The 12,961-nt window shown below is 35.3% G+C and overlaps 1 protein-coding gene across 1 annotated transcript; it reads left to right on the forward strand.

Moving 5' to 3' along the window:
• Positions 1–3,415: 3,415 nt before the first annotated feature.
• Positions 3,416–11,734, forward strand: LOC143257514 (spondin-2-like). Its single transcript, XM_076516286.1, has 4 exons — positions 3,416–3,813; positions 4,180–4,394; positions 8,215–8,776; positions 10,932–11,734. Exons 1-4 carry the CDS (start codon positions 3,597–3,599, stop codon positions 11,135–11,137), a joined length of 1,200 nt encoding a protein of 399 aa, XP_076372401.1. The 5' UTR covers positions 3,416–3,596; the 3' UTR covers positions 11,138–11,734.
• The last annotated feature ends 1,227 nt before the right edge of the window (positions 11,735–12,961 follow it).

Below are 12,961 nucleotides of genomic sequence, written 5' to 3' on the forward strand. Positions count from 1 at the left end.
TTGTTATTAGAAATTAATGAGACCAGTTGTAAATTCGTACAGTATTTAGAATGAAATATAGCTCCCCCCCATCAGTGGCTCAAAAGGGTGTGTCTGCAGAGTAACAACGCTAGAAACCGGGTTTCGATGCGGTGGCGGGCAGAGCATAGGTAGCTCATTGTGTAGCTTTGTGTTTAATTCAAACAACAGTGAAATATTGTATCAAAAACTGAAAGAAACTACGCCATGAAAAGCTAAGGGATATCATTTTGAACGATATCAGATGTACCAGTGGTAATGAATGGCGCCCAGTTAAGAGACTGCTGATTGAAATATTTCCATGATGAGAAGTACTCACTGGTACAACAATGATTAAAACTCCACAGATATTCATACACACACAGAAAACAAATTATCAACTTAAAAACATGCTTGTAAATACAGACGACAGATAATATAATACGAATAAATATTTATTCACACGGAGAGATATTAGGTGATTCAAATACGCAGATCACAAACAAAGATGTGTTACTATGTACATACACACAAATAACAAATGATGAAGATACCGAAGTGATGTTAACACTAATACACACTCACACATTAGAGTAAATGTTACACTTCTCACTATTGTTGTACACGTAGAGTAAATGTTACACTTCTCACTATTGTTGTACACGTTGTACGTTGTTTTTATTTACTGTGATTGAAACATATCGAAATAAACCACGTTATATTTGTAAGGGTTAACAATAATGTACTTGTTGGTGGAAAGGATTCGAAATAATCTCTGCTGAAAATTCACGAGCGACAGAGTTGCTGATACAAGTGTTATGACGTCACCTGTATAAATCAAACGGAAATTGCGTAACATTGCTAATGTTTCACTGGTAAAGAGACGCAGATAAAAACATGATGTGCCACAAATTATCCAGCATCCTTCCAGTATCATAGGATTAGTGCACTTTGAATTCACAGATTTACAAGGACAGGACCTCCTTTGTTAGAATCGATCCAGAGAAACTGTGAATTCGAGCCAATAGGCTGCCTCCGTGATCTGTATCAACGGGAATAAACCTGTCCTATACATTCTTTAATGAACAACTAACATAAATCATTATTCGACGAAAGTCTGTGAGTGTGTACGCTAATATCTGGGAAATTGCTTGATAGATTGTCACTCATACTTATAGTCTCGTCAGAGAACGACTCAGGTGAGTTGACACTGGGATCTGAAACCCCAAACTAAAACAGGCCACAGAATGTATAGAGCTTTCTCTCGTGGTGTTTTGATATTTCTACAAAATTCCAATAAGATCTTATAATGTGTGTCAACCAAATAAAACTGGCGCCACCAGAAACATTAGACCGTCCACTTAAAATATATCTGTGGCGATAACAACCGGAGGAAAGGAAAAGAAATAATACAATAGCGAAGTGAAACGGAATTCTTATGTGGTGTACATACATTTTGTGTAATTCTAATTTTCTCGTATTTTGGTAGTACTGTAAGTTCGTTAACACACACAGCTGTTGTTGGAATTTATGTAATATTATCAGATAACTTCTTGTGTCGTAAACGCCCCCTGGTTTTGTGCGTTACAGTTACACTTCCCTTTTGAAAGTCTTTTGTGTAACTAATTGGACTGATTACGTTTTTATAACTCACTTGGAAGCTTTTTGTTCGATGTTTCAACAAGAGTAAAAACCGTGAGAAATACTGTACAGCGTCCATACTATCTACAAAACAAAGCAGGGAAATATGAAATTACACTCTTATTCATTAAGTGGCATAAATCATTGTTATTTTCTTTTCATAAAGTGTTTAAAATCACTATAATTATCATCATTAAAAATTAGTTTTCAACATTTAATATTTTTAACTTTACATCCGGTTTCTGGTTGTTGTTACAATTCTTTAAATGCATCTTTTCATGGTTGTGCTTTTTATAGCAACAACGAGTTTCTAGCTTAACAACCAAAATTAGTTAAACTTGTCCACCTTTTAGCATTATATGTAGAACCTGAGTCTTAAGAATACTGTAACATTATTTGTAGAACGTGTCTTAACACTGCTGTAACATCATCTGTTGCACCCGATTCACAACATCACTGTAACATTATCTGTCGAGTCTTAAGAATACTGTTAAATTATCTGTAGAACGTGAGTCTTAACACTACTGTAACATTGTCTGTAGAACGTGAGTCTTAACACTACTGTAACATTATCTGTAGAACCTGGTTCTCAATATCACTGTAACATTACATGTAGAACCTGGTTCTCAACACAACTGCAACGTTGTCCATCCTTTCTGCTAGCGTTTCATAGTTACTTTAGAAACAGTTTCTTTTTGTTTTACTATCGCTAAATGTTAGTCTATGAACAGTACATCATTACCAACACAAGATTTTTGTTTACTTTAGAACCAGTTTCTCAGAATCGTTAGATTTTTGTCTCTGAATAAGCTCTAGGATGTAACATGTTGTTAAAACCACACAATAATATTTTTTTAAACGTAGAACACGCTTTTCGTCACTGCTAAGTTTACGAACAAAGTTATTATAAACGCAACAATCTTTATTACTTCATAACAATCATCTTCACACGTCACTACTTCGAGGTACCACAAAGTAAAAAAAAAATTAAAAAAGGTGAAACTTAAAACTGTTTTGCGGATAAAGGCGTTTGTTTGTTTTGAATTTTGCGCAAAGCCATACGAGGGCTATCTGCGCTGGTCGTCCATAATTTAGCAATGTAAGACTAGAGGGAAGGCAGCTAGTCATGACTACCCAACACCAACTGTTGAGCTACTCTTTTACAAACAAATAGTGGGATTGACTATCAAATTATAACGTCCCCACAGCTGAAAGGGCGAGCATGTTTGGTGCTACGGGGATTTGAACCCCTAATCATGAAGGTGTGAAAGGGTGATTTGACGATTAGTATATAAATGAAACTACAAAAAAAAATATTCCTTTATTATTTAAACGTTTACAAAGCCAACAAAACAAAGCAGTATCTTCGGTTTCCTTTAGCATTTCTGGTCATTTCGTACAAGACAAAATCCATTTCTTAAGCCTTAATAAACTAGTGTGCCTTATTAAGTTAACTTAATTCAGTGTGTTTGTGAACATACTTATAAGTGAAAGCGTTTTTGTTTGTATATTTCTATATTTGGGTCGCTTCAGATTTTAGTGTTCACAATAATCACGAAATTCATAAGAAGTGCTTGGAACCTCCAGGGCAATAACAAAGCAAGCGGAACCTGCCCAACGAAACGTGCGTTGTCTGGTTCTTTTCCTGGGTTTACGAATATCAAATAACGGGACTCCCGTCACGTAGTGCCGTTGCTACTCCTCTCGTCCAATCGAATCGTGAGCGTGATCTTTGACGCGGTAAATGATAGAAAGTATAAAGTGCTCCCGAAAATGTTTAAAATCAGAGCTTGGTGTTTGGTCGCTAACTTGTTCAGACATCTGTTTAATTTTGAACACTCGTTATAAGCTGAATATTGAGTGAAACTGTTCAGTCAGTAGCGGAGAAAGAAGACAATTCCTCACTTGTCCAGAATTTCTAGGTTCTGTATTTGTGTTCATAAAATACCTCGAAAAACATGCATCTCGTTTATGCCGATGAGTTTCGGAGATCACAATTCTTCGGATTGATTACGGTTGCAGTTTTACTAGGATCTGTTTCTCTTGGCTTCACCACTTGTCCGCAAGGCGAACTAACAATGTATAAGGTTACCATGGAAACTGACTGGTCATTAAAAAAATTTCCCAAGCACTACCCAAGTTGGAGACCGCACGCCCAGTGGTCAAAAGCCCTTGGTGAGTAACTAGTTAAAACACTCGTAATTAGGTCTCTGACGTTTCCTCGCGTATTTTTCCTTTAAATTAAAAAGATAAAATTTAAACACATTATTGAAAGGGGATGGTTCTGTAATTGCAGATTTTGTGTAACGTACATCTTAAGCACGATAGTTTCGGGATTATTTTGTGTAACGTACATCTTAAGCACCATAATTTCGGGATTATTTTGTGTAACGTACATTTTAAGCACCATAGTTTCGGGATTTACGTGAAGGAGGGACAAACTTTATATTCGATATACATACACACATGCATCCTTAGATACCGTGGTACTGAATTAAACTAACAGCTTATTAAATACAAGGTTATGAAACTGCTTTCCAGGTTGTACACATAATCAGGCTTTCCACCTCTGGAAGCTAGGAGATCTGGCCTCCGACAGACTGAAGCTATTCGCTGAAACTGGGAACTCCGATAGTCTGGTAGATCACCTGTCACAAGGGAGGGGCGGTATTTTTGACATCTTTTCTGCACCAGCAGTCCACATAGGCGTTGGATCAACCGAAACGAATGTTTTCCTTGATGGGAATCACTCCAAGGTTTGATTTTACGTAACGTTTCTATGTTACAAAAAAGTTTTTTAAAAGTCATAATATACCCTAGACCTAGTTAGTTTCAACCATTATGCTAACATTATTGTAATATTATCTGTAGAACCTGAATATTAACACTACTGTAACATTATCTGTAGAACCTGAGTATTAACATCATTGTAACATTATCTGTAGAACCTGAGTATTAACATCATTGTAACATTTTCTGTAGAACCTGAGTATTAACATCATTGTAACATTATCTGTAGAACCTGAATATTAACATCATTGTAACATTATCTGTAGAACCTGAGTATTAACACTGTAAACTCAAGATATGGTAGATTTTCTTTCTGAATAAAAAGAAACGGAAAATTCTTTTTTGGCTATAAATATGGTGTCTTGTTTCGTATTGTAGCAACTAATATATAACACGTTGCAATGGTAAGACATCCATACGTAAAGTGTACTATATATGTTTGATAATATCCTCTCGCGAAAATTGTGCCAAAAAGATTTTGGTGATAGTCTAGTCGAGATATCCTTCCGTTATTCGGAAATATGTTATTCCCTGATAAAATGCAGGGAATATATACGCTAGTGCAATAAGGCTTCACTAACTCTCTACTTTTGAAGTGATACGCAAGAAGGAAAGTCTAGTCTAGTGCAGCTGGGTAATGGATATCAAATATCCATTACTGATAAAGTATATTTTTTAAACTTAAATATATCTCATTATTTCCTGCTGCTAAAATGTACTAAATATATCATACAATTTGCTGTCGCTAAAAGCTACCAAGTATATTTGATAATTCTCTGCCGCTAAAATGTACGAAATATATTTGGTGATTACCTTTCGCTAAAACGCAACCAATATATTTGATCATTTAATCCATACGGAATGATTTTTGGGTCAAGTATTCGTAAAATGCTTGATCAATCCCGTACCCGTTGATACTCTTGTCCCTAAGACGTGTGTCCAGCAACGGTCACTTGCAAACTCTCTTTGTTAATCTGAAGATGACCTAGGAAGGTTGAAACGTTGTTCTCTGCTTATCAATAAAAATGTTAACACCCATACTAGCCGTTCTGAGACACAATGCTTGATCAATGTTCGATTCAGTATTATGAAGGATTTAACAAAGTAAAATAATAATACGGTATTTCGTTTATTCTTTAAGCAACTAATAGATAGCAGATTACTTATGAATTCGTAAAATATTTGAAGATTTGATATTTTTCTCCGTTAAAAGAGATCTTAGGTCTCAAAGCTTAACACTAAGTTTGCTACCAGAGGCGCTGTTCTTCTTCTTAGATTTCGTGGAAAGCTGCACTGCACTAGCTCTCTGCTATTCAAGTAGTAGATTAGAGGGAAAGCCCAGTCTAAGCTGCTTATGTTGAGGGGCTACTTTCCGCAAAGTTGAGTAATGGAAGTAATTTACTGGATTAGTGAGCAGTGATTTAAAGTCGATAAAAATCGTACTAAATTTTTGGACATAATATATGAAGGGCTTACACATTGTCAACAATGTACATTTTAATGGCTGGAGATTATAAACATATTTGTCACCTTCTAGTTTTAAACTGTGGCGTGTATACGGCAACTTCTATTTCAAAACTGTGTCGTGTGCATAGCACCTTCTAGTTGAAAACTATGGCTTGTATATGGCACCTACGAGTAGAAAACTGGCAAGCACATTTGACATATTCCTTACCTGGGCTATTTGCTCTGTCCATTGCGGGGAATCGAACTCCAAATTTTCAGTTTACAAGTCCATAAACTTACGCTGACCCATCGTGGAAACATTCTAGAATAACATTTTGTTAGTTGACAATATTTGTATTTGCAAATGCTGCTCAAGGCTTTGTATCCAATAACCAATCACTGGTCCAAACTTAAGTGGCGTTTTTGTTTCCAGATTTCCTTAGTTTTTACAAAAAACAGTTACTACCACTGGTAAATCGCTAACGGTACTTTTCAGAGAAATTTTTCAGCAGTTAGAGTAATATACATGAAGATCTATACGCTTTTATAAGACTTCACTAGAAAGACGGTAAAAGCAAACGTATATACAAACTGTTGTTTATTGGCACTGGAAAGAGGAACAGTGAATCAGCAGTACAGTTCTGTGAATCTTTTAGGCTTACAAAATTTTAAAAAATTCACCAAAGTGCATTACCACTTTGCAACAGATGTTAAGAATGACAAACAAAAAGGTTAAGTTACGGGACAAATGATTCCATAAGTAACTTGTATATTAGTTGCTTTAATAGGAAACAAGATATCTCATTTTCTTTTTATTTTCTTAAGTACTTCAAACAGTTGAATCGAACACTCTTAACATATAGCAACTTTGTCTGATTTCGCACCCATTACATCCAGATGTTAATAAAGTATTTTGACCTGACGGGAATACAAGATTCGTGTAATATAAACACTTAAGCAATAAGACGCATACGAATCTTTTTGCTTTTTACAATATATGTATATTCAATTAAGACAACAGGTTGTACAACATTCACTGCGCAGAAGCAGCTGACTTATTAACAACTAAATATAAAATACATTCTTATATTTCTTTTAAGAATAAAAACAAAGAAAAACATGTTAATTTGTCCTAGAAATTAACTTCAAGTCACTAAACCGAAAGATTCAGGTTATGTGTTTCCATATAAGACTCGTGATATTTGACACCAATGATCGGTCACTTCATTACTGCTATTGCATTGAAAAAAATTATTTTGTCAACTTAGAATAAAAACCACCTCTGGTGGCAACCCAATTGCTCAGTGTGCGGCAGTGTGGATAGGTGAGTTTCCAAATTTCGCGCTCCATTACCAACGAATAAAATAAATCGCTCTCTGCATTATTATATCGTGGGTCATCTATAAAATCCGACATTGATGTCCCTCTGTTCGATATCAGTGGCTCACGTGTTGACTGTGGGTGACATGGACTAGCTGCTTTCCCTTTAGTCTACCACTTGAAAAATTGAGAGGTAGTGCAACTTTAAAAGCAAAAACAGCGCCTCTGGTGGCAAACGCTAATGGTACTTTCCGACATCATTTCAAGTTGCCGATTTCTGCACGTGCTTCCTAAGTAGGCGAGGTCTTCTCAGAATCTTTCATTATGTGACGAGCCGCCGACTATTATTTACTGCATAAAAACGTTTTCCAATTGTTGTTATAAGGTATTACTTTGAAAATTGCTAGCCTGATATGTTTGCTTGAAGAACAAAAATAAATCTTTTTCAAATGTTTTTCAGGACAGCTGGTATGGGTATTAATACTTTTACCAAAATAAAGCAGAAAACAACGTTTCGACCTTCTTAGGTCATCTTCAGGTTAGCAACAGGCTTTTGTTAGTCTTAAAATGAATAAAAAGGTCGAAACGTGGTTCTCTACTTTATTTTAGTAAAAGTTTTAATACCCATACCAGCTGTTCTGAGACACATTTTTACTTCAAGTGGGTTTCTCGTCATTACGAAATGTTCTTCAAATGTAGAAACGACTGGTGTAATTTGGTCATTTAAACTACGTTTACCCTGTTCGTTAAGTTATGGTACCATATTTGGAGTAATCAATGAACCTTTTAAATATTAAACACTTAAAGTTAAAAGAATGGATAGTCATTCAGCTGTGATGGAGAAAACTAAAAGTAATAAAGTGTCAGTTAAGAATTTTATAAACCGAAAACTTAAAAGTGAATGTATAATCTGAGAAATGTTCAAAACATTAACATTTTATATTGCCGTTTTATTTTATTACCAGTTTCTACCTGTATAAAATATATAGTTTCATTTGCGAATGTGTCTATTTCTTATAGGTATCGCTAATATCAAAGATAATTCCAAGCCCTGATTGGTTTGTCGGAGTTGATAGCCTAGAATTATGTCCTAACGGAGTATGGGTGGAACAAACACGAATTGGAGTAGGCCCGGTTGACGCTGGAACGGACGCCGGATTTACGTTCACATCTCCAAACTGGGAGCTAAAACCGAGACTAAAAATATCTCAAATCACAGCTCACTATCCCAGCCATCCAGCAAATTCCTTCTATTACCCAGCTCTGCGAAAATTACCCCCTATAGCCACGTTCAAGTTCATGAAGGTCAACCTTTACAACCTCACGATAAACGAAATGAACACTCAATCCGTTAAACAGAAAATTATGAACCAAGAAACTGATAAAGACAGCCAGAGGGCGGTTAAAGCCATTGGTGTGTCTTATAATAACAGCCAAAACATAAAAAAAAAATCAGTAGAAACTATCTCGACAAATGTTCCAAACCCACAACTGTCAGACGAACCGCGAGCAGTCAAACTTCGTAAAGATAAAGAAATAATGAAGCGAAAGAAGAAACTTCTCTTTGAAGAACTACGTCGAAGTAAGTTTTTAATTTTAGAAAATAAAACAAACCCAAGTGTTCATTGAAAATACAAGTTTTATTAAAAATCTTGCAGAGCTAAAAACTGATTATTTAGTTGGTGATATTATAAAACATTTTGTTCTTTCAATACATGAATTCTTTTTTACATTCAAGACTCTATGGTTTAATTCGTAAACATTTTACTCGGCACAGTAATATACATTACTTAAAAGAAATGGTAAAATGTGGTTATATGACTGGCGCCATCTACACGTCACTCTGAAAAACACTTTTCTTGTCATTGACAATTCTAATTTTCTAATGGATTAGAATGTTTGTTTGTTTGTTTTTGGAATTTCGCACAAAACTACTCGAGGGCTATCTGTGCTAGCCGTCCCTAATTTAGCAGTGTAAGACTAGAGGGAAGGCAGCTAGTTATCACCACCCACCGCCAACTCTTTGGCTACTCTTTTACCAACGAAAAGTGGGATTGACCCTCACATTATAACGCCCCCACGGCTGAAAGGGCCTTTCTTTGCTATCTGTATTTATTGTCTATTAACAGTTACTAACACATCTCAATAATATACATTACTTCATGTTCACGCCCACAGTCTCATACTTCTTGCGTGCGCATGTATCTGAACTTTATTATGTTTACTGCATGTTCACACACATATCCGTACATTTTTGTGTACAGTATGTTACTAACCGTTCCCACAATTTACACTTCTTCTGTTCTAGGTTTACACATGCTTCACAGAATTTACAAATATTTTATTTTGATATATGTTGTTCAGGTCTCCTTTCACTCTCAGCCGAACAAAAATACGTTTTCCAAATAACCTTGTCTTCACATTTTTCCCTTTGCGCATATTTTTAAATTCGCACTTTGACTAAAATGTTTGTTGGTGGCTCAGAAGAATAATTGAAAAGGGTTTTTACACGCATATTTACGTAGTCGTAATAGATATTTTTATATTTGAATCTTGAGGAAGAAAGAGCTATATTGAAAAGCGCATGAGGAGCCAGAAAACTACATTTGAGAACTAACATTAAATAAAGTTTATGCATGCTTAGTTTCATATTATTCTGTAACCTAACTCTCACATGACCACATGTAACACTGAGGATTGAACACATTCAATCAAAACGATTTTGAATGTGAAAATCGCTGCCGATATAAAGTCGCCGTGGAACGGTATGTATCAGAACTACGTTTTCGTATTGTTTGGCGTTGAAAAGATCCTTTGTTGCCAGCGAAAACTAATCGCTTTAGAAAGAGTATAAACCTGCCGTTTTTGAAAGAAAATATCCACACGCCCTGATCCAGAAAATGTCGTACGATTAGTACTTTAGAATTCCTTAGATGGGATATCCCTAGTACTTCATTTCATTGGAAAAGAGAAATGGAACAATTTGAGACACCAAGACTATTCAGAAAAGGACCTGAAACGAGATGTACCCCAGCTATGGGAAGCAAGTGACGTTTCTTTTAACAGGTTCAAATCCACGAAAATAAAATTTAATGGTAACAGTTAACCATATGTTACAAGCAACATGATAAATAAGGATCTTCCTCTGGAAAGACGACACAAATTACCCTGACACTAGATGCTTCCACACATATTTGTTCAATCATCATATACCTCAGTCAGTTGGAGAATGAAACGGACATCCATGCTATTCTAGACCAAGACGTGCCGTGCTGTTAATGTCACCAGGCATAGTACCTATGGCTTTCTTTACGATAGGACTATTGAAAGGGACGTGAGAAATAGCCGTTCTAGTATGCTACATGGATTGTGGAAAGCAACAAGAGAGAAGTGGTGTGCTTTTAACCTGAAAGTTTCGCGATGAAGTCTTTTGGAGTGGAAACTACACTGTGGAGTTACTTCAGGAAGTATTATCGACACGCAGACGAAAATGACGTGGTGAGGCTTCGTTATATATATCTATTATAATGAATCCTTTTTAAAAAGTGGTACGTGTGAGTTCAGCCTAATATATCTAACTGGAAGAAAGAAAGATACAAAACAGACGTAATGTTTAACAACCAAACACTAATTTGCTATAATTGTTATGTTAAGGTATATTGTTTGTATTTCAAGGTAGCTTAGATGTGTTGATTTGTTTTACGTATTCTCTAAGACTTTTTGTTTCCATTTCTTAGATCGTCCTCGACCTTGCAAGGTTAGCGAATGGTCAAACTGGAGTGCCTGCTCGAAATCTTGCGGCTTCGGACATATGACTAAAATCAGAAAAATCATTAAAAGTCCTAAACGTGGAGGAAGACCTTGCCCCAACCTGGTCGCCACCAGATGGTGTGGCAGTGCTAGGAACTGTCGCCCTTTGGGTGTTGGCTATTTTATGTGGTGATTGACTGTAAACCAGCACTGTTGGAAATTACTCTGCTTTTGTGAGAGCAATTTTTATAAACGGCAAACCAGCTAAATGTTGCTAGAGTTTCAAGGTAAATCACCTTATAACATAACAGCCATGCTTGTGGTTTTTACTGTTAGAGTGCTTAATGGAGAAGTGGTAGTTGATCACAGGAGCTATCCCGTATCTTTCAACGACTGTTGTACATTGCAAAACATATATATATATATATATATAAGAAATTGTAATAACTTGTATAATACAATGAATAAAATTCCGAAAATAATTTTATGAAAACAATGAATCACTCAGCAATGACTGATAAGCGGGAACCGAGTTTTCAAATTTCGATTTTAAAAAATAAATACTAATATTGATTTTCACTTGGAAACAGGATTTTAAACTTTGTATATTTAACTATTATTTTAGTAATATATGACTACACTGTTAACTTTGTAGCCGCTCTAAGTAATTTATACGTTTTTTTCTTTTGCCAATTCGCCAGATTAGTATGAAAAAGTTGTTCCTGGACTTTTCTTTTTTTAGATTTTTAAAAGGTTTTTCCAAATAAAAAAAAAACATATTTCAAAAGTTCTTAAGATGCGTTTTCCATTTCTCTTTAAAATGGTGATTCAACGACGAAAAGTTTTATTATTATTAAGTATCTTTATTCTTAAACTGTATGGATAAACTGTATCTTGTTAATGCCATCCACTTTGGATGACAGCGTAAAGGGAAACCGAACACCTTGTGTCAGAAACAGGAAACACTAGAAGTAACCGTTCAGACTATTTAGTCACGTAACACACATACGCTCAACCACCAAGTTGTACATAAGTTTCGCTATATTCTAATGAGACATGCGAGGTGTTTTGTAAGGAAGCCGTCATCACCGAAACTGTAAAAATAATTAGGAAAATTAAAAAACAACAACATGATATCAAAGAATTCTGAGGAGATAAGTGTGTGGCCTGTAGTATAACACGCAAAGGTTCTTGTCATCTAAAATGTAGTACAACTATGTCCTTGTAATCTGGAGTGCAGTGTTCACGTGTCATTGGGATATGACGTGTGGTATTCACGTGTCCTTGTGATTTGAAGTGTATGGTAATGTGTTCTTTTCTTGCGAGCTGAGTTTGGCACTCGTGTTCTTATGATTTGAAATGTGATACTTATGTGTTTTCGTTATATTAAGTGTAATTTTCATGTGTGTTCCTTATGTTTCCTTGTGATCTGGACTTTAGTAATTCATTCTTGCTAACTAAAATGTGACACGTACGTGTCCCTGTGGTCTTCGGTGTAATACTTGTGACTTGAAGTGTAGTATTCCTATGTTCTTTAGGTTTTAAATATAATACGTATGAGCACTTGTGGTCTGAAATGTAGTACATATGTGTTCTAGTCACCTAAAGTATAATATTCATGTATTATTGTGATGTAGTGTATTATTTGTGTGTTATTGTATTATGAAATGTGGTGCTTCTGCGTTTTTGTGACCTTAAGTGTAGAATTTGTATGTTTTTGTGATCTAAGTGATATCAATCGTGTGTTTTTGTCATCTGAAGTGTAATATCCATGAATCCTTAATGTAAAAAATTATATATGGTATAAGTATCTGTTGGAAAGTTAATGATTGTAAATAACAGTTCGTTTGTAAAATATGATTGTATTGATCTAGCCCTAAAACCAAACGATTAGATTTTATTATTACAGAAACAAAACCTTAAAAGAAAAATAATAAGAGAATATAAAGAAATTAGTGTTTCTTTATCTTCCCCATAAATTATTGAAATGATACATTTTCCCCTATTCATTATGCAA

This window comes from Tachypleus tridentatus, chromosome 7 (genome assembly GCF_004210375.1).
Source record: "Tachypleus tridentatus isolate NWPU-2018 chromosome 7, ASM421037v1, whole genome shotgun sequence".
Taxonomy (NCBI): Eukaryota; Metazoa; Arthropoda; class Merostomata; order Xiphosura; family Limulidae; genus Tachypleus; species Tachypleus tridentatus.